This window comes from Coregonus clupeaformis, chromosome 11 (genome assembly GCF_020615455.1).
Source record: "Coregonus clupeaformis isolate EN_2021a chromosome 11, ASM2061545v1, whole genome shotgun sequence".
Classification (NCBI taxonomy): Eukaryota; Metazoa; Chordata; class Actinopteri; order Salmoniformes; family Salmonidae; genus Coregonus; species Coregonus clupeaformis.
Window position 1 is genome coordinate 34,686,305 of NC_059202.1, and position 18,781 is coordinate 34,705,085.

An 18,781-nucleotide genomic window follows, 5' to 3' on the forward strand; every position below is an offset into this window, starting at 1 on the left:
CTAATTAAAATACATGGGCCTTAAACCCACGAATAAAAACAGTAGAAAATATCCTGATGAAAATTCTGGTTCTTTCAATCACATTCATCTCTCTACTCCGGCTGTCTGCCTCCCTTTCTATCTGTCTTGACTTGAGCAATTGCTAGTGAAGTGCACCATTGTATCAAATCATCACTGGATCCGGCCCGAAGATGTCACTAGCGAACTTGCAACACTGTATCAACTAGCCATTTCCAGGCCCTCAGTTTCCTGCACCAGTGAGCTCGGGACAGACAGCTGTTTTTTTATTAAGTTTCCACTGGATATATGGGATCGTCAGATCATTATATTTTGCTCTTTCACACGGCTTGGTGATTATCGAGGTCGGGAATGTTGGAAAGATTTTTCAAATACTGAGGAACTATCATTCGCAATGAATGTTAAAAAAACAGACTTCGTTGACTTGTGTGAGGCGAATAAAAGATTACTTAGAAGCTCAGTTTATTAGTGGTGTACGTGGTGAGTTAAGACGATCAGAAATCAGACATTATCCAATTGGGCACTTTCCTACATATGCATGCATTCTGGAAAGAGACGCACCTAGCAAAACGGAGAACACCATAGTATTCGTGAGTCTCATCTTTCAATAGAGGGGTCAAACTGTTCGGACGCTACAGACGATGTTGTGAGAAGACAGATTTTTGGGACGTCTCATGGTCTGACAAACACCGCCCTAGCTCTGTCACCTTTCACCACAGATGCGGAATTGCCACATTGGCGGATGCGGTGGATTCAGACGCCAATGCAAAAAACAAAAAGATATCTCTAGCTTAAACTGACAGATTTTTATGGGGATTTTTTTACTATGCTAATTAGACTTTATGGGGTTAAAGACAATTATTAGCTAATCACACTTTAGTATGACAGCCTACATTTGGTGTAATTGGTATTACAAAAACAAAAAAATAGTATATAAAAAATGTAAACCATTTAACAAAATAAAACAATAGTATAAATACAATTTAAATAATTTTTTCCCAAAATGCCATGCCCAAATTCCACCGCAATTCAAGAATGACCCAGGTACATTGACAGGAATTTGGGATTCAGAAAACCTTCAAATCGGTCACCCCTCTACTTGTTTTGGTAAACAGCTGAGGGATGGTGCTGGAGAGATCTAACCACTCTCAAATTAATAGACAGAGGCTAAAATGTCCCGAGCTGGCAGGCTGTCAGCTGTAAGGTATGGTCTGTGGTGCAGTGGAGAGGGACCGTTGGCGCCTGGCGGGAACCCAATCGTCCTCGGAGCCCTTCGAGGCTGTCCGTACACGGGGGGCCAAGCCATCCAGGAAGTCCCTGTGCTGCTGTGTGACGGCCTGGGACAGCAGGCTGGGTAGGGCCTGCAGACTGACTAGGAGGGAGTCCAGTTTGTCGTCCAGACTACCGATCCTCCTATCCAGCTCCTTGCTGAGCCGCTGCAGGTCAGACACCAGGTCGTACATCATGTTCTGAGTCTGTGGAGCAAAAACGGTGTGTCAAACTCTTATGATCAGTGTTTAGAAAAAAATCTATAAATTAGAGATGATGATGAAGGTGCTTAGTCACCTTGGCTAGATCCACAAGTGTATTAGCCTGGTCGATGAGTTTCCTCTGTTCCATTTTGACTCTGCGCAATCTAGGGGAAGGTGAAGTGGGATAGGGAGAGAGTTATGGAGAGAAAAGGTAAGGGTTATAACATATACCGATACACACAAATCAACTAATCTTTATTTAACAACGGTTTGAAAAGGCACACTACTTACTGGTGAATGGCTTGCAGGAATTTCCTTTGATGTTTGCGTACCCTGGCGTGATCGATCTTCTTGACTAATTTGGTGTGTTTGTAGATGAGCCATGTCTCCCTGAGTACATTGGCAGCTGTGTTTTTCACCTGTGGGAACATTCAAGAAAACAGAGACATGACAGACTGGCTGACATGGCAGACTGTCACAGTGGACTGCCCTAGCAGTGGAGTCTGTCTTGCCCATAGATATAGATAGACTAATGCTCAAAAGCCTGTTAGCATGGGCAGCGCCATTGAGGACTTTCACCATTTTGAAGTAGTCAACTGGACTTCCTATGGGTTAATGAATGATGATAATAATTCCATCCAGGTCACCAGGGGGATCAGCCAATTAATTATACTTGTGAGGAAACATTCCATAACTGCAGGTGGAGGTAAATTGCCAACCTTGGCTTTATTCCTGTTCAAACAACACACTCTTGGTGGCAGTGTGCACCCTTTCAGTTTGTTTGCCAACTCATAGAAGTAGTAGAAGAAGAAAATGGACTACTTCGAAAGCCTTCTACTAATTGGATAGTAATGAAGAGGACAGGATTATGTTCACAAATTGAATAGGTGATGTCACCAGGCATGGCAAAACTCCATCCCACCAAAACAGCAATTACACTAAAAGGGCATTATCATCATTTTCACAATTTCCCAGTATTATTCCAACCTCATAGTGTGAAAATATATATAAAACACAGGAAAATCACGTTGTTGACTGCACTGGTCCTTTAAACCTGCCCTTGGAACTGAAAATGAACATGCCTTCAACATTAGACAAATATACCTTTTCGACAACATTTTGCTTATTGGGTTGCTGATTGGGGGCATTATCTTTTTTTATAATGTCTATTTATAAAAAAGTTGTTATTCGGTATGTATCAGGTTTGGGTAGTAAATCCACAGGTCCAGTTCAGGTCAGGCACAACTTTTTGTAGCCATGAAGACCTCAAATGTCAACTTACTCGTTTGTAGAGCTGAGAGTCTATCATGAAGTTGTGAACGTGCTTCTCAGCTCTGGTCAACTCTGACTTCCTGGCAACTACCGCAACCACCAGGGCAGTGCAGCCGGCCCCCTGGGGAGAAAAGACACAGGCAGTAATATTTTCAAGAGTCGTTATATATGATTTATTCAATATTATAAACTGGGTGGTTCGAGCCCTGAAAGCTGATTGGAAGACAGCCGTGGTATATCAGACCGTATACCACGGGTATGACAAACATTTATTTTAACATTTCTCTTGGGAATACTTTGGAACAGATTTCCAAAATGAAAGTCACTTGGAGCTAATTTGATGGTGTTTTTAGTCTTTTGTCCAACAAAATATATATATATTTTTTCTCAAATCATGGAGGGTCAAATAAAATCACCCTCGGGCCGCCCGTTGGGGAACAATGCCCTAGAGCTACCTCATCCTGAATGCCAAAGATCTCTTTTGACACTTGTGGATGGGGAATGTGTTGGAAACATACCATGATTCCAGTCAGTAGACACACACCCTTTCCACAGTAAGTGTGAGGGACCATGTCTCCATAACCAATGGAGAGAAAGGTGACAGAGATGAGCCACATGGCCCCAAGGAAGTTACTGGTCACTTCCTGTGTGTCATGATATCTGGAGGAACAAGAAACATACCTGTTATAATAAACACATGTATCTACCCACTGAGCAAAAACTGGTTGAATCAATGTTGTTTCCCAACAAAAAATCTATGTGATGACATGGAATCAACGTGGAAAACTGATTGGGTTTGCAAAAAGTCACTGACATAAGGGAATTTTGTATTTTTTCCACCCGACTTTTAACTGAAATGACGGGGTGAATTGTTTTGTTGATTTCACATTGAATTCCTGGTTAATTGATAACTCAACCAAATGTCAGTCAAAAGTAGACGTTGAATTGACGTCTGTGCCCAGTGGGTTTTTCCTACAGTATATTAACATCTTATATAATTAAACATATAGAAATGTATGAACTATATCAAGCAGAGAGGCAAAGTAGAGCCATAATCAAGACTTGAGAGGCCGTAATCTCTCATGATCTCAAATAAGGATTTTCAGTGTGAAATGTACTGGGTAGGAGTGATGCAGTGCTAGTGGAATGGCCTACTGTGTTGGGGGCGGAGCCTGTACCTCTCACAGACGCGCACTGTCCACGATGCGATGATCCAACAGGAGACGCTGAAGACCAGCAGCACGGTGCCGGGGCAGATGGTCATGAGAGTCTTCATGACGAAGCGCGTATTGAAGTTGATCTTGTTGAGTGCGCCGATGCTGCGCGACGAGGCGTCTGTGAAGAGCTTGCTGTGCAGCAGCATGACGCGACCGATCAGGTAGAGCCTGAGGAACATGGGGATGGAGAGGACGATGTCGACGTCGGCATCGGTTACTGAGGGCGTGTAGGTGAAGGCCAGCCGGGCTGTCCAGGTGAAGACGTACTGGCCCGGAATGGGGTGGATGGCACAGACCAGCAGCTCCAGCAGAACCAGGAAGATCCGCTCATATGTCATGGCAATCCTCCAGTCATCAGCTGCATTGTCCACCATGAAGAGCTGTGTGTAAGGAGAGTAGGGCGAACAAGGGGATTTAGTCAATGGGAAAATAAGAGCAAGGGGGAAAACTGTAGTAATATTGTAGAGATGGGGATGGTGGCATATCACCTGTATTTCCCGTGTATGGTACATCATGATTAGTCCGAGTAATATAGCAGTTGAAAGGCTGATAAGGCATTTCAGAGAAAATGAGTATGAGGATTCCTACAGAGAAGACAGACAATTAAGATAAGAAATCCCCTCTTTTGAATCAGTCCTGTTTTACCAATGCTAGCTTACATTATTATTATCAATCCACTGCAATAGAGACATTTCTTACCTTCGTGTAAACCCCCCAGGACAGTTCCGTCTCCATCACCATGATGACGATTCCAAGCATCCCAAAGATCAAGGCATAGTCGCTCAACTGTTTGCGCTTTCCAAAGAGCGCCCTACGCTGGCTCAATCTATAGCCAATATCCTTGGTCCTCTTCTGTGGCGCGTCTCTTGCTCCTTCACTGTTGGCCTTACTGTTGTTCTCGCTGAAGCCTTTCGAGAACACCTCCTCCAAGACGGACCTTTGGAGTGTCTGGAGGGGCTCTTGTCTCTCTGAGTCCAGCTCTGAAAGGTTTGGTGGCGAAGCTCCAAGGCTGCTCAGGAGTCTCCCAACATCCCCACTGTATTTAGCACTGGTCACAACTGTGTCGGGAAGGAGTGGGCTACTGCTCTTGGACAGGGAAGGCGTCAATCCAACATGACCAACCTTTTTGGTATGAGGATGTACCTGCTGCTCTCTTTGTCGTTGCCTTTTTCCCACTAGATTATGGTTCTCCGGCCACCGATGGCTACCGGAAGCGTTCCTCACTCGTGGGCTGCTGCTGATGGATGGGTAGAGAGAAAACTGATGGCATTTTAGGGTGCTAAAATGATCACAACAATGCTGCCATTCAGGGTCTTGATGCTGGTGTAAGGAAGGTTGTTGGCTCCCACAATGTACTCCATCTTCATTGGCACAGCAGCTAGGTAAACCACTCCTTAACATCCATTGGTGTTGCATTTCTATGGGAGGTAGCTGCTGGTCTTGAGGTTGAGACAAAACAAAGAGCTGCCTAACTTCACTTGACTCATTGCCATTCATAGGTATATTGAGCGAAGGTTCTGGTTTTTCAGTAGTTGAGACTGGTGGTAGGTTATGCTCTTTAAGCTTGAAATGATTATGGGTCTGCTGCCATTGACTATACTCCTTCAGCCAGTCTTCTCCTCTGCATCGGGATGTGAAATGATCCTGCTGGTGATCGACAGTCTCTGTTGAGGGATCCTCTTGATTTGGTTCCTGCCTGAAAAACTGGGATGACGATGAGACCAGGGTGTTCTGAGGATAGGAGTGAGTATACTGCAAAGAAGGAGGAGTGCCCTTCTTGGGAAATGTGGAGAGGCAGTCCTTCAAGAAGCCCTGCTTTGATCGTGGCTGGAAACCTGCCAACCCTGAACCATGTTTTGTGCTAGGAGAATAGTGAACAGAGCCACAGTCCTCATCAGAACGTCCCACCATGGTCCCATGCCACTCGGCCATGAGTGGGCTTCCACACTGCAGTTCAAGAGTACCGCCCACCTGGCTACAAAAGCGGAGGAGATCTTGATTGCTCAGTTGTGAAAGTGTAGTGCAACGTGTTTTTAATGGTGGCGATTTCCTTGGTGGAGCGACTCCATTCGGGGTAGCCAGTGGCAGAGAAGTTAAAGGGGACATGCTGTTAGTGCTCTGCTCTGGTACTGATGTTTGGTGCTGGAGGGCAGTTCCAGAGTAGCGATACTGCATGACCTCAGGGGCTTTGTCTGGTAGGAACTGCCCTCTTGAGTTGCAGTGATCGGGGTCTCGGTCGTTGCAAGCGTCTCCTGTTGAATCAAGCCGACGCGTTGCATTGGTGGGTTTGACTAGAACCAGCCTCATAATGTATAATGATGATAATGGTTTATTTCATTTCATGTGTACTATGGCAGCTAAAAGCTAAATTCCAGTAACACATACAAGGAACCACATTTAAATTAATAAAATGTGATAAAAAATAATAATCTAAAAGTCAGGGAGTTGAGGCAAGAATAGAGGTAGAGCGGTCCGAGCGGTGGAGGGAGGGGGGAGCATCTTGGTTACAGCGAGGGAGGTCGGTGGTCATATCAGAGTCAGCCAGAGACAGGTCCAGAGCCTTTAGTACACCTGATTGTCCCTGATGTCCTCAGCCTCTCCTTATGGACTCCGTAGGTAGCTGGCTAGCTACTCCTCTACACTACCAATGTGTAGCACCCAGTTGGGTGATGCCCCAGATCCGCTGGAAGCTTATCTTAATGGCTCCTGTACATTTTGAATATTTTATTCATATTTAGTTGTTTCTAAGTGTCTTTTTAATCAACTTTTTGTTTTTGTTAGTTAACTAAGAATTGATTAATAATCCAGTGATTTTGTCCAGGTTTTTCAGCACTGTGGTGCTGGAAAGTCAGTTGGGAAAATCTTGTCACTTTTAACACTGTTTACATTGATGAACTGCAAAGAGTTTGCTAGGAAGGAATCCAGATTCAAATAAAAATGTTTCCCAAAGCAACCGCTTATATTGCTGTAACCATGTGCAATTGCCAATGCATGGTGTATTACAGCCATCCAGCTAAAAGAGTGTTGCGTTAACACAAGAATAATCTGCAAGAAAGCAGAGAAAACATGAACGAATACTAAACAAAGACATTGAGTCAACTCCCTCATAAAGGTGTAAAGTGTCATATCTGATCATAAAGAGAGAATTTTCTAAGGTTTTTTAAGTGAACTAAAACCAGTGTGCACTACAGTTTAGGGCAAAAGCTAACAAAGATCTAAAGCAAACATAGGACTTCTAACAGAGACATTTTCTTTTGTGAGACTAGAGAGCCCCTGTCAAAACCAGATGAGAGCCCTTCTGATATGAATCATCCTCAAACAGGGAAATCACCATTGCTACTGAAGGGATGTAGGGCTGGCTTGAATAAAATAAACCTATATTGGCTTTAACTGGCGCATCAATGTTGAATACACTATTTACAAATTTTTGCATTGCTTTTTGTTTTTGTTTGTACTCTTAATATTTTTGTCGTTATGTAGCCTTGTGTATTTGCCAACTGTGCTAAAACATCCACAGTACTATTTATTTAAGAAAATGATTAGAATCAATTTCACAGATTATTCATGATTCATCATTTCTGTCTCCTGTCCTACTGCACCACAAATATTTGCCCTCCACATATAACTGATAACCTATGAAAGGATTTCAGGACAAGAAACCTAGTCTAATTTATCAACCAACTACACAATATTCAAGAAACTCCACAAGGAACTGGTTAAATCCAATTGAAGTTATTGTCTTTAAACTAAACCGTTATCGACCCTCTCTTTGCTTGCTCAAAAAATGTATCCAATCGTGTGACCCTTTAAGAAAAAGAAAAACTCTTGCATGTATTATTGTCATTTTCTCTGCTCTATCGACCCAAAGCATGAGAGAGAACTGACCAGACCAGTAGTCATACCCCATAGCCTGGAGACTCTTACCTTATTCCTTCAGATCCATTTGTCTCCCTGTCCTTGTAGAAATCCAGACACAACTTGGAGGTGATCTTGGCCAGTGCCGGGGAAGGGCACCGCTCGAAATGCTTCTGAAGTGGGAGCCAGACAACAGACAGGCTCTTCTTAGACAGGCTCTTCCTATACTTGAGATAGGTCCGCTTTCCTTTGAAAGTGATCATTAGGATTCAAACTGAAGAAAGGGCAGCTGCTGGGCTTATTAAAGGCTTGACATGCAAATAGAATGCGAGACAAAGCAACAGGATACAGAAAGGGGTGTGACATCGAATCTAAGCAATAAGGACCACATCACAGATCACACATACATGGACTCAAAGCAGGCCCATAAATAGCTAAAATAACTATTGGTTCTTCAAAGCAGAATTTTCAATTAGCGGTCAGAGAAACTTGTCATTGATGCTTCATAGTTCAAAGGCCTACACATGGCCTCTTATCTCCTCCGTCAAGGACAGACCATACAAAGCCTTTTTCTTATTCATCTTTCCTCGATTCCTCACATGCTCTCTCCTTCTCAAAACTCATTGGGGAAAAAGGACTCAGGGTTAGGACCTTGGATCTTCTTCCCCAATACACTTGAGAAGGAGGTGATGAGATAGGATGCGAGGAATCGCAGAGACAAATTGAGATGGGGTCAAAGTGTCTTATCTGCTCACGAATGAGACCACCAGAACATCATAATAAATCTAAAATCTGTGACACACTAGAGTACTCAGACTTGTTCTTAATTTATGTTATATATCCTCCTGACACACAGTTTAATATTAATTATTGAATCAATAACAGGGGAAGTTTGTATGTTTGTAATAATAATCCAAGCTATCTGCTCAAATCCAACGTCCTAATTTAAGGTTAGGTTGTGCCACATCACATTTTTTTAGGGAAAAGGTTCCCTTACCCAGCTCTCTCGACCTGGCATCGTTTTATATAAGAATAGCCTATATACAGCTATTACTTCCTTATGTGTCTATCATATATACAGCTGTCATAAATGAAGGCTCTTGTCCAAAAGTGACTTTGGTTTTTGCCATAGCAAGTCATCATAAAACATCTGATCTATACTGAACAGAAATATAAACACAACTTGTAATATGTAGGTCCCATGTTTAATGAGCTGAAATAAAATGTTCCAGAAATGTTCCATACTCACAAAAAGCTGATTTCTCTCGAATGTTGTGCAAACATTTGTTTACATCCATGTTAGTGGGCATTTCTCCTTTGCCAAGATAATCCATCCACATGACAAGTGTGACATATCAAGAAGCTGATTAAACAGCATGATCATTACACAGGTGCACCTTGTGCTGGGGACAATAAAAGGCCACTCTAAAATGTGCAGTTTTGTCACACAACGCAATGCCACAGATGTCTCAAGTTTTGAGGGAGCATGCAATTGGCATGCTGACTGCAGGAATGTCCACCAGAGCTGTTGCCAGAGAATTGAATGTTTATTTCTCTACCATAAGCTACCTCAAACGTCATTTTAGAGAATTTGGCAGTACGTCCAACCGGCCTCACAAACGCAGAACACGTGTAGCCACGCCAGGCTAGGACCTCCACAAATGCATTATTATACTGAACAAACATATAAATGCAACACGTAGCAATTTCAACGATTTTACTGAGTTACAATTTATATAAGGAAATCAGTAAATTGAAAAAAATTCATTAGGCCCTGATCTATGTATTTCACATGACTGGGCCTGGCTCCCAAGTGGGTGGGCCTATGCCCTCCCAGGCCCACCCATGTCTGCGCCCCTGTCCAGTCATGTGAAATCCATAGATCAGGGCCTAAATATTTTTTTTTGCAATTTACTGATTTCCTTATATAAACTATAACTCAGTAAAATCGTTGAAATTGCTGCATGTTGCATTTATATTTTTGTTCAGTATAATAATGCATTTGTGGAGGTCCTAGACTGGCGTGGGTACATGTGTTCTGCGTTTGTGAGGCCGGTTGGAAGTACTGCCAAATTCTCTAAAATGACGTTGGAGGTGGCTTATGGTAGAAAAATAAACATTCAATTCAAATAATGCATTTGACAACATACACACTGCTTAATGCAGTCATTGAATAATGTATACATTCTTAAACGTATAGGCTTAATATGTGTTATTTTATGCTTAATGTAGTTCTAGGGTTGAGGGCTTTAACTCAATGGATACCAGTGATAGTCTCTTACCAACCAAAATAGACTCTGAAGGTTCAAAATCATGGGTGGAGTTATGACATTTGAATGAACAATCATATTCACTATTATAATTAAACGATCATAATACATTTTGACACCCAGCTACTTTCAAGAAGCCAGTGAGGTAAAGCTACAAACATTTCCTTTTAGTAATACATTGTGGTCACACACTTTCAAACTGGTGGCAGGCAACGTTAAAGACTGCAGTGTGCTTGGTCAGCAGGCTACCGTTTGAATGTTGCTGTGCTGTAAAAAAAAAAAAAACGTTATAGAGAAAGGCAGCACAGAACAAATAAATAATTGCCAAGCATCATCAAAGCTCAATGTCTATTGTGTTCCAAGTGAATTGTAGTATAAATGTGACACAAATTAATAACATCAAAAGGCAGTTGATTTCACAGCAAATTTATTGGTCAGCCTCAGCTACAACGTTCATTGGAACTAAAAAGGAACACTACCTACAGTGGCTTGCGAAAGTATTCACCCCCCTTGGCATTTTTCCTATTTTGTTGCCTGACAACCTGGAATTGAAATGTATTTTTGGGGGGGGTTTGTATCATTTGATTTACACAACATGCCTACCATGTTGTGCAAAAAAACATGTTGTGCAAATATTTTTTATTGTGAAACAAACAAGAAATAAGACCAAAAAAAAAGAAAACTTGAGCGTGCATAACTATTCACCCCCCCAAAGGCAATACTTTGTAGAACCACCTTTTGCAGCAATTACAGCTGCAAGTCTCTTGGGGTATGTCTCTATAAGCTTGGCACATCTAGCCACTGGGATTTTTGCCCATTCTTCAAGGCAAAACTGCTCCAGCTCCTTCAAGTTGGGTGGGTTCCGCTGGTGTACAGCAATCTTCAGTCATGCCACAGATTCTCAATTGGATTGAGGTCTGGGCTTTGACTAGGCCATTCCAAGACATTTAAATGTTTCCCCTTAAACCACTCAAGTGTTGCTTTAGCAGTATGCTTAGGGTCATTGTCCTGCTGGAAGGTGAACCTCCATCCGAGTCTCAAATCTCTGGAAGACTGAAACAGGTTTCCCTCAAGAATTTCCCTTCAAATCATTCCTTCAATTCTGACCAGTTTCCCAGTCCCTGCCGATGAAAAACATCCCCACAGCATGATGCTGCCACCACCATGCTTCACTGTGGGGATGGTGTTCTCGGGGTGATGAGAGGTGTTGGGTTTGCACCAGACATAGCGTTTTCCTTGATGGCCAAAAAGCTCAATTTTAGTCTCATCTGACCAGAGTACCTTCTTCCATATGTTTGGGGAGTCTCCCACATGCCTTTTGGCGAACACCAAACGTGTTTGCTTATTCTTTTCTTTAAGCAATGGCTTTTTTCTGGCCACTCTTCCGTAAAGCCCAGCTCTGTGGAGTGTAGGGCTTAAAGTGATCCTATGGACAGATTCTCCAATCTCCGCTGTGGAGCTTTGCAGCTCCTTCAGGATTATCTTTGGTCTCTTTGTTGCCTCTGATTAATGCCCTCCTTGCCTGGTCCGTGAGTTTTGGTGGGCGGCCCTCTCTTGGCAGGTTTGTTGTGGTGTCATATTTAATGGTGCTCCGTGGGATGTTCAAAGTTTCTGAGATTTTTTTATAACCCAACCCTGATCTGTACTTCTCCACAACTTTGTCCCTGACCTGTTTGGAGAGCTCCTTGGTCTTCATGGTGCTGCTTGCTTGGTGGTGCCCCTTGCTTAGTGGTGTTGCAGACTCTGGGGCCTTTCAGAACAGGTGTATATATACTGAGATCATGTGACACTTAGATTGCACACAGGTGGACTTTATTTAACTAATTATGTGACTTCTGAAGGTAATTGGTTGCACCAGATCTTATTTAGGGTCTTCATAGCAAAAGGGGTGAATACATATGCATGCACCACTTTTCCGTTATTTTTTATTTTTATTTTGTGTATGTCCATTACATGAAATCCAAATAAAAATCCATTTAAATTACAGGTTGTAATGCAACAAAATAGGAAAAACGCCAAGGGGGATGAATACTTTTGCAAGGCACTGTATGCATAATTATTTGGATCAGAGGGTTTTGACTATTACATTCTACAGTAACAGTATTTTCTTACACCTGTATGGTATTAGCATCTATAACAGTATTGTAGCAGAGTAAAAGGCATGGCTACCACAATACTGTATTCCTCTATAAACGGTAGCAGCTGATTCCACCTTATAAATATAACATTGATATATCTTCTAGATAAGCAACTCATTAACTATACTGAACAAAAATATAAAAGCAACATACAATTTCAATGATTTTACTGAGTTACAGTTCATATAAGGAAATCAGTCAATTTAAATAAATTCATTAGGCCCTAATCTATGGATTTCACATGACTGGGCAGGGGTGCAGCTATTGGTGGGCCTGGGAGGGCATAGGCCCACCCACTTGGGAGCCAGGCCCAGCCAATCAACAAAAGGGCTTTATTACAGACAGAAATCCTCCTCAGTTTTATCAGCTGTCCGGGTGGCTGGTCTCAGAGGATCCTGCAGGTGAAGAAGCCGGATGTGGCGATTTATGGTAAAGAAATTAACATTAAATTCTGTTGCAACGGCTCTGGTGGACATTCCTGCAGTTAGCATGCCAATTGCACACTCCCTCAAAACTTGAGACATCTGTGGCATTGTGTTGTGTGACAAAACTGCACATTTTAGAGTGCCCTTTTATTGTCCCCAGCACAAGGTGCACCTGTTAATGATCATGCTGTTTAATCAGCTTCTTGATATGCCACACCTGGCAGGTGGATGGATTATCTTGGCAAGGAGAAATTGTCACTAACAGGGATGTAAACAAATATTGTGCATTGGAACATTTCTGGGATCTTTTATTTCAGCTTATGACACATGGGACCAACACTTTACATGTTGCCTTTATATTTTGCTCTGTATAAATGGATGAGGATGTGAATGTCGTCTGATGAGTGTCATCCAGTGTTAGAGAGTACGAGTGTCACATTCAGGAGCCACTGGGAAACAAAGATGAACAGAGCGATAGGTGTTGTCACATGGATGAGTTCCAATTCTCCTTTTCCCATAAATTGACTCCCCGTCATGGATGTAAAAGCACTAGATTGGTGCATTTTAAATACCCATTTGTGCTAAGTTATCGTGCATAAGTGGTGGGTATTGAGACACTTACCTGCAGCTCCTAAAACACAACTGACAAGAGAAGTGTTGAGCTTTATGCTTTTCATAAATGAGATGGTGTTTCTAAATAGGAACTCCATTCAGGAGTCTCTCAAACAAAGGTGAAAAAAATGGTACGTAAACCTGCATAGAAATTTTTTTTGGTATTTGGATTTAGACGGATCACTGGAGTTGAAAGATCTTTTTTTTTGTAGTCTTCTCAAATCTCACTTATGAAAAGCAATAATCTCCATACAATTCAAAGTCTATATTAAGTCTTTACTTGCTGTAACCTGCAAGCAGATGCAGAATTAAGACCTAATTTGGCATGCTACCAGGATTAGGAACAACAGTATTGATCTATTGAGTAGGTACACCTAATAAGGCCGTTAGGATGGGGAACAGGTGCCACAAGACACATTATCATAAGGAAAAGGGGCAGTCATTTCCAATGGTGCTCAAAATAGCAGTTTATAACAAGCCAGTGCTCTTACAAGTCCACAGCTGGCTCTGGTCATGATATTTTCTTGTGTGGGTCATTATCATCAAGGGTTAAAGTAAAGGCCCAGTGCAGACAACTCAGTTTCTGTGTTTTGTATCATATTGTCCAACAGCTGATGAAACGAACCCTGTAAAAGTGTGAAATGTGTCATTTCCTGATAATTGCACAGGACCTTCTAAATCATCAGGTTTGCATGGGCGGGAGTTTCGGCATGCCTGGTGAAATCACCAGGCAGTAAATTAGACAAATAACAATGAGTTCCAAAGCTCTCTGACAATAACAGCTAGTTTTGAGTTTTCCCCTCCCCATTCAGACCACTCCCAGACAGTCCTAGCAAAAAAATAATTTCACAATTTTAATGGAAAACTAGTACAGTAACATACTTAATTGTAACCCAGAAATTGTGATATTTATATAAAAACAGCTGCATTGGGCCTTTAAAGGTGGCGATTACTATAGGCAAGAGTGCAGACCACATTTGACATTTTTGTAATTTAGCTGACGCTCTTATCCAAAGCGACATACCTGTAGTCTCACTCTCAGAAACAATTAGATGCTAGTATTGTGAACTGAAATAAATTATTTTAAATCTCAAACTTCTGTCACACACCCTCCCATTTTCAACTTAAGTGGCAAAAACTGATAATGGGAATAAAATCCATAAACCGCTGAGATGCTTCACAAGTGGGAATGCACAGTAACAGAAAATCAAAAGGATGGGGGGGTTGCTTTTCCTCTAAATGAAACAAGCTGAAGTCCCAAGGCGATTCCTTGCATCAGAGGTCCTTCCTAGGGAGTGAGTGCAGCTTTTCCAGCAACGCATTCATAATGGGGGAATAATTATAGGTTGGAGGCATCTTCCATTGTAAGGGCCAATGTGCATAGGTAACAGTTTTGTGTTAGCTGCTGCTGGAGTTGGTTCACTTGGTGTTGTAGTTGGCAAAGCGCTGGTTCAGGGGGTTCTCTGGTGACTTCATCCACTCCTTTTTCAGTTGCTGCTTGAGCTGCGACAGCCGCATGTTGGGGTTCTCTTTTTTAAGGAGGGGCATGTTCAGCTCCTCGTACGCGGCGAACGCTGCCTTCACCCTGCGCTCGGGGTGGCGGTCAAGCTCTTCAGCCATGCTGGAAAAGAAAAAAAGAGTAGAGGGCTGAAACTTGGCTATCTTGACTTCTCTCAGTTTAGCTACTCTATGGAACCCCATACTTGTTATACCCGTCATGCCTGCTTCATCTTTTATATAGCCTGGAGTACGGAAAGTAACTTATGTTATATCTACATTGTAGGTCACACCAAACCCACTATGTTGATAACGTATAGTACACTGATAGAAAGGCTCCCCTTGTTCTCTACTGTAATCTCAACATTGCTTTTGTAGGGGGTAACATTGAGAGGTTATGCCTCTTCAGTATTCTGTACCTGAGCATAGCAATGGCATCCTCTATGGATCTAGCCTCCACTGCACCTTCCTCAGGGATGATGCGATTCACATTCTCCTCCAGGGGCGACTCCAGGTGACTCTTCTCTGTGGACACAAACATAGGAGAGGGGTAACATAAGAATACAACATAACCCGGAGAGGAAAGAGAGCCTGGTTAATGTTTAAAGGAATAATGGTCATTGCCTTTCTCTTTGGAATGCTCCTGCTGTTGTAGCTGCTGCTCGACATGCAGCGTCTCCTCAATCTGGGCCCGGGTCACTTTGCCCGCCGCCACAGCAGCAGCAGCAGCCTCCTTGGCCTTGCCCTTAATCTTTGCAGCCTCCTCATCCAAGAGCCGCTGGTTCTCCTTCTTTCTCTCCAGGGCCTCAAGGCGCTTCTTCTCCTTGTCGTCCTACAGGTTCAGAGAAAATACATTTAAAGTAAAGTCTAAATTATCAGACCCACTTCAACATATCATGGAATTACTTAGTAGATTCGCCTGGTCTGTACATACATAGCCAGACATTGGATTGTGATACAGCCCAATTTAATAGTGCTGCAGACTATTTGATCCAGTGTGAGAATAGGAAACTGAGCAAGAAAGGTCTCACCTTCCTCTGTTCTTTCTTCAGGACATGTTTATCGTTCTCCTGCCATAAAGCATCCTCCAGCTCCTTCTTCTTGCGGGCGTCTTCCACTGCTTTGGCCTCTGACTTGCGGGCCTTGGCAGTCATCGCCTTTGAGTTCTCGCCCTGGAACTTCTTCGGCATTCCTAAGACTAGGCCTACTCTTCAGCTGACACAATCAAAGTATTATTTAGACATTCTATCATAAACCAAACCAGGTGGCAAGCTTACTTACTGAGTTACCATCTAATTGAGCTATGGGCCAAAGATAACATTGGCAAATAAAATAGCTAGCTAGATAAAATAAACAGTACATAGTAGCTAGCTACTACACCAAACATACTGGTTCCAGTTTCCCAAAAGCATCTTAAGGCTAAGTTCATCGTTAGAACCATAAGATCCCACGGTTCTAATGATGAATTTAGCCTTAAAGGCCTTTGCAGACTATGTCAGATTCAGTCTTTTACGATTATCGCGTCACACTATGCGATGTTACCAAATTAAAATATTGATATCAACCTGGCCAGATTGTACGATTTGCTTCAGTTCTGTCGTCACATTCTGCGATTGGCTTATGAGTAGTAATGATCGGTTCGCGAACGATTCGTGCTTTTTTAACTACTATTTTTACTGACTCGAGAGTCATGATTCGTTTTTCTGAGTGACTCGTTCATTTTAGTCGTTCGTTTGACCTGCTAGTGCTGGCTGCAATGAGTCCTACAGCAGGACTAATACACGCTCCTCCGGCTCAGCGGCTCCATCTGAGGATGCCAGCCCATTCACATAGCTAGTTATCTGCACAGATAGCCATCTGACCAGGGCCCGGTTTCCCGATAGGGATGGAATTTAGGCTTACGAGTGTTTTAACAATGCATCTTTCCTACAACAGCTGAAGATGTAACATGCGTTTCTCAAAACACCACTCAGAGAGAACGTTCGCTAAGTGCGTTGTTGGAGCATGTGTCAATACTGATAGTATTGAAATAAAGGGAGCGCTGCTCTCAGATCAGCATTCTCCATATAAATCTTACCATAACATTATAATTATTTCACAATACTGACGACGGATCAGCGACTATTACATCTATGGCTGCAAATATTGTGGCTGCTTATTATAATGCTTTAGGCCTACCCAATAAAAAAACACTAAATTACCAATTCGGCACGTTAGGCTACACATCATGAAATATTGAGACAAATTACAGACAGCAGCCTACAAGCAGCAAAATATCAATATGTTTGAAATAATTTATTTTTAATGCAGTCATTCATTTGAAGCATATTTTTATACTTAGCTTGTTTGAATCAATTGCAAAGACATTGGCCACTTTATTTGTAGTGCACTTCGTTCTGAAGTTATCGGTAATCGGCGGTGACAGAAAGATAAATGCAAAAACCATGTGATTCTATGTTTAGCGGAGATTCGTGTATAAAGTGAAGCTGGGGGGCAAAAAAAATAATCCACGACACACGCTAGTTCTACGAGTGGCTGAGTCAGGCAACATTAATAACGATGGTTTTGGGAAACAGCTCGGAGACTTAATGATGCTCCTTCGAAGATTCTAACGACGAACTTTGCCTTAATGCTTTTGGGCCAGGTCACTGTCAACAACGTGTAGTTTTGGCTAGCAAACGGATGTTACACACTGGCTAGCTGATATAGCTAGTTAGATTAGAAGTTATACATATCAACCATGTAGCCTAACTTTAGGCAACTCTAAGGTAACCTTAGTAGCAAGCTCACAAAACATTCGACAAACGTTAACTACCTAGTATCTACCCAACATATTACAACTAACCTCACATAAAACGTCTGGCAAGCTAGCTAGTTTCCAGCTTTCATAACACTGGCTGTATAAATTAGCTAGCTACTAAGCTAACTTTAGCAAGCTTAGCCAACTAGCTAGCAAACCAGCCTGCTACAAGTTAACTAGCCAAGACCAAGATTTCAGTGTCTCGATTCGTGCCAATTGAATCTATTAACCAATGTTTAAAAAAAAAAAAAGGAAAGGAAAAGGGCTGTACCTGAGCGACAACAGATAATGTTGTTTCGAAAGAGGCATCTGAGCGCCAGCCCATTGACCTATGAAATAACCCCCCTTTCGTGACAACGACGCACCGCGATGACGTGCTGAACGAAATGGCTCGTTTAAGTGACGTTCCAAACTATCCCAATCAATTGAATTGCATTTACATTTTAGTCATTTAGCAGACGCCCTTATCCAGAGCGACTTACAGTTAGTGAGTGCATACATTTTTCATACTGACCCCCCCCATGGGAATCGAACCCACAACCCTGGCGTTGCAAGCACCATGCTCTACCAACTGAGCTACAGGATTGACTTGTTTATTGGATTTACACTTTATGTGTTCTAATAAATTCTAGTTCTGGATATATATATATAACTACAATTTAGTTTTATGATTTCCAAGCAAAGGTTTTAAAATATCAAAACTAAAAGGACTTGCTTTTTCCACCAGTTTCCCACTAGCTTGTTGATATCAGAATGATTCTCATAAAAATAAAAACAATTTATTTTCAACATACAAACAGAAACACTAGCCTACTCACTACACAGAGATTTAGAACATTTAAACAGTAAAAATTGGGGGAGCAGGCGTATCTACTTTCATGACGTCACATGAAACATTATGGAGCCAGCTGAAGAAGCTCTCCACAACGAAGTTGAGTTGTCTGGAAATGAACCTAGTCATGCATGCGCCAATGCAGGCACTACACACAGCAAACGATTAAAAGAACTGGAAAATTCTGCGTTGCAAACGACCTTGAATTCTCTACTAATGGAGACGGAATCCGCCACAGATACCGGGAGGAGGAGAGGCCAAGAGTCCGGGGAGGAGGAATATTCGAACGGCTTGTCGTCAAACGAGTCGGGGTCCTTACCACCACAAACCCCGAACCCGAGGCCTGAGGCAGTAGAAGAATCTGATACAGATG

At 42.3% G+C, this 18,781-nt stretch overlaps 2 protein-coding genes across 2 annotated transcripts; both read right to left on the minus strand.

The window, feature by feature from the left end:
* Nucleotides 1-810: 810 nt before the first annotated feature.
* LOC121577319 (small conductance calcium-activated potassium channel protein 2-like) lies at nt 811-5,699 on the minus strand. The gene is made up of 8 exons (XM_045223616.1): nt 4,679-5,699; nt 4,468-4,563; nt 3,941-4,359; nt 3,281-3,422; nt 2,773-2,883; nt 1,782-1,909; nt 1,585-1,654; nt 811-1,493 (listed from the first exon to the last, which is right to left on the minus strand). The coding sequence occupies exons 1-8, from the start codon at nt 5,474-5,476 to the stop codon at nt 1,212-1,214; spliced, it is 2,046 nt and encodes a 681-aa protein (XP_045079551.1). The 5' UTR covers nt 5,477-5,699; the 3' UTR covers nt 811-1,211.
* An 8,410-nt stretch (nt 5,700-14,109) lies between these two features.
* LOC121576840 (coiled-coil domain-containing protein 124-like) lies at nt 14,110-17,949 on the minus strand. Its single transcript, XM_041890374.2, has 5 exons — nt 17,848-17,949; nt 15,808-15,991; nt 15,401-15,608; nt 15,196-15,301; nt 14,110-14,900 (listed from the first exon to the last, which is right to left on the minus strand). Exons 2-5 carry the CDS (start codon nt 15,964-15,966, stop codon nt 14,699-14,701), a joined length of 675 nt encoding a protein of 224 aa, XP_041746308.1. The 5' UTR covers nt 15,967-15,991; nt 17,848-17,949; the 3' UTR covers nt 14,110-14,698.
* Between the last annotated feature and the right edge of the window lie 832 nt (nt 17,950-18,781).

Excerpts from the sequence above, each read along its gene's own strand:
- LOC121577319 (XM_045223616.1), bottom strand. The coding sequence starts at position 5,476 with ATGAATGGCAATGAGTCAAGTGAAGTTAGGCAGCTCTTTGTTTTGTCT. Across the intron at positions 4,564-4,678 it reads CCTGGGGGGTTTACACGAAG|GAATCCTCATACTCATTTTC; the intron begins GTAAGAAATGTC and ends TCTTCTCTGTAG. Across the intron at positions 3,423-3,940 it reads ACAGTGCGCGTCTGTGAGAG|ATATCATGACACACAGGAAG; the intron begins GTACAGGCTCCG and ends TTGTTCCTCCAG.
- LOC121576840 (XM_041890374.2), bottom strand. The coding sequence starts at position 15,966 with ATGCCGAAGAAGTTCCAGGGCGAGAACTCAAAGGCGATGACTGCCAAG. Across the intron at positions 15,609-15,807 it reads TGAAGAAAGAACAGAGGAAG|GACGACAAGGAGAAGAAGCG; the intron begins GTGAGACCTTTC and ends CTGAACCTGTAG. Across the intron at positions 15,302-15,400 it reads GGAGCATTCCAAAGAGAAAG|AGAAGAGTCACCTGGAGTCG; the intron begins GCAATGACCATT and ends TTGTGTCCACAG.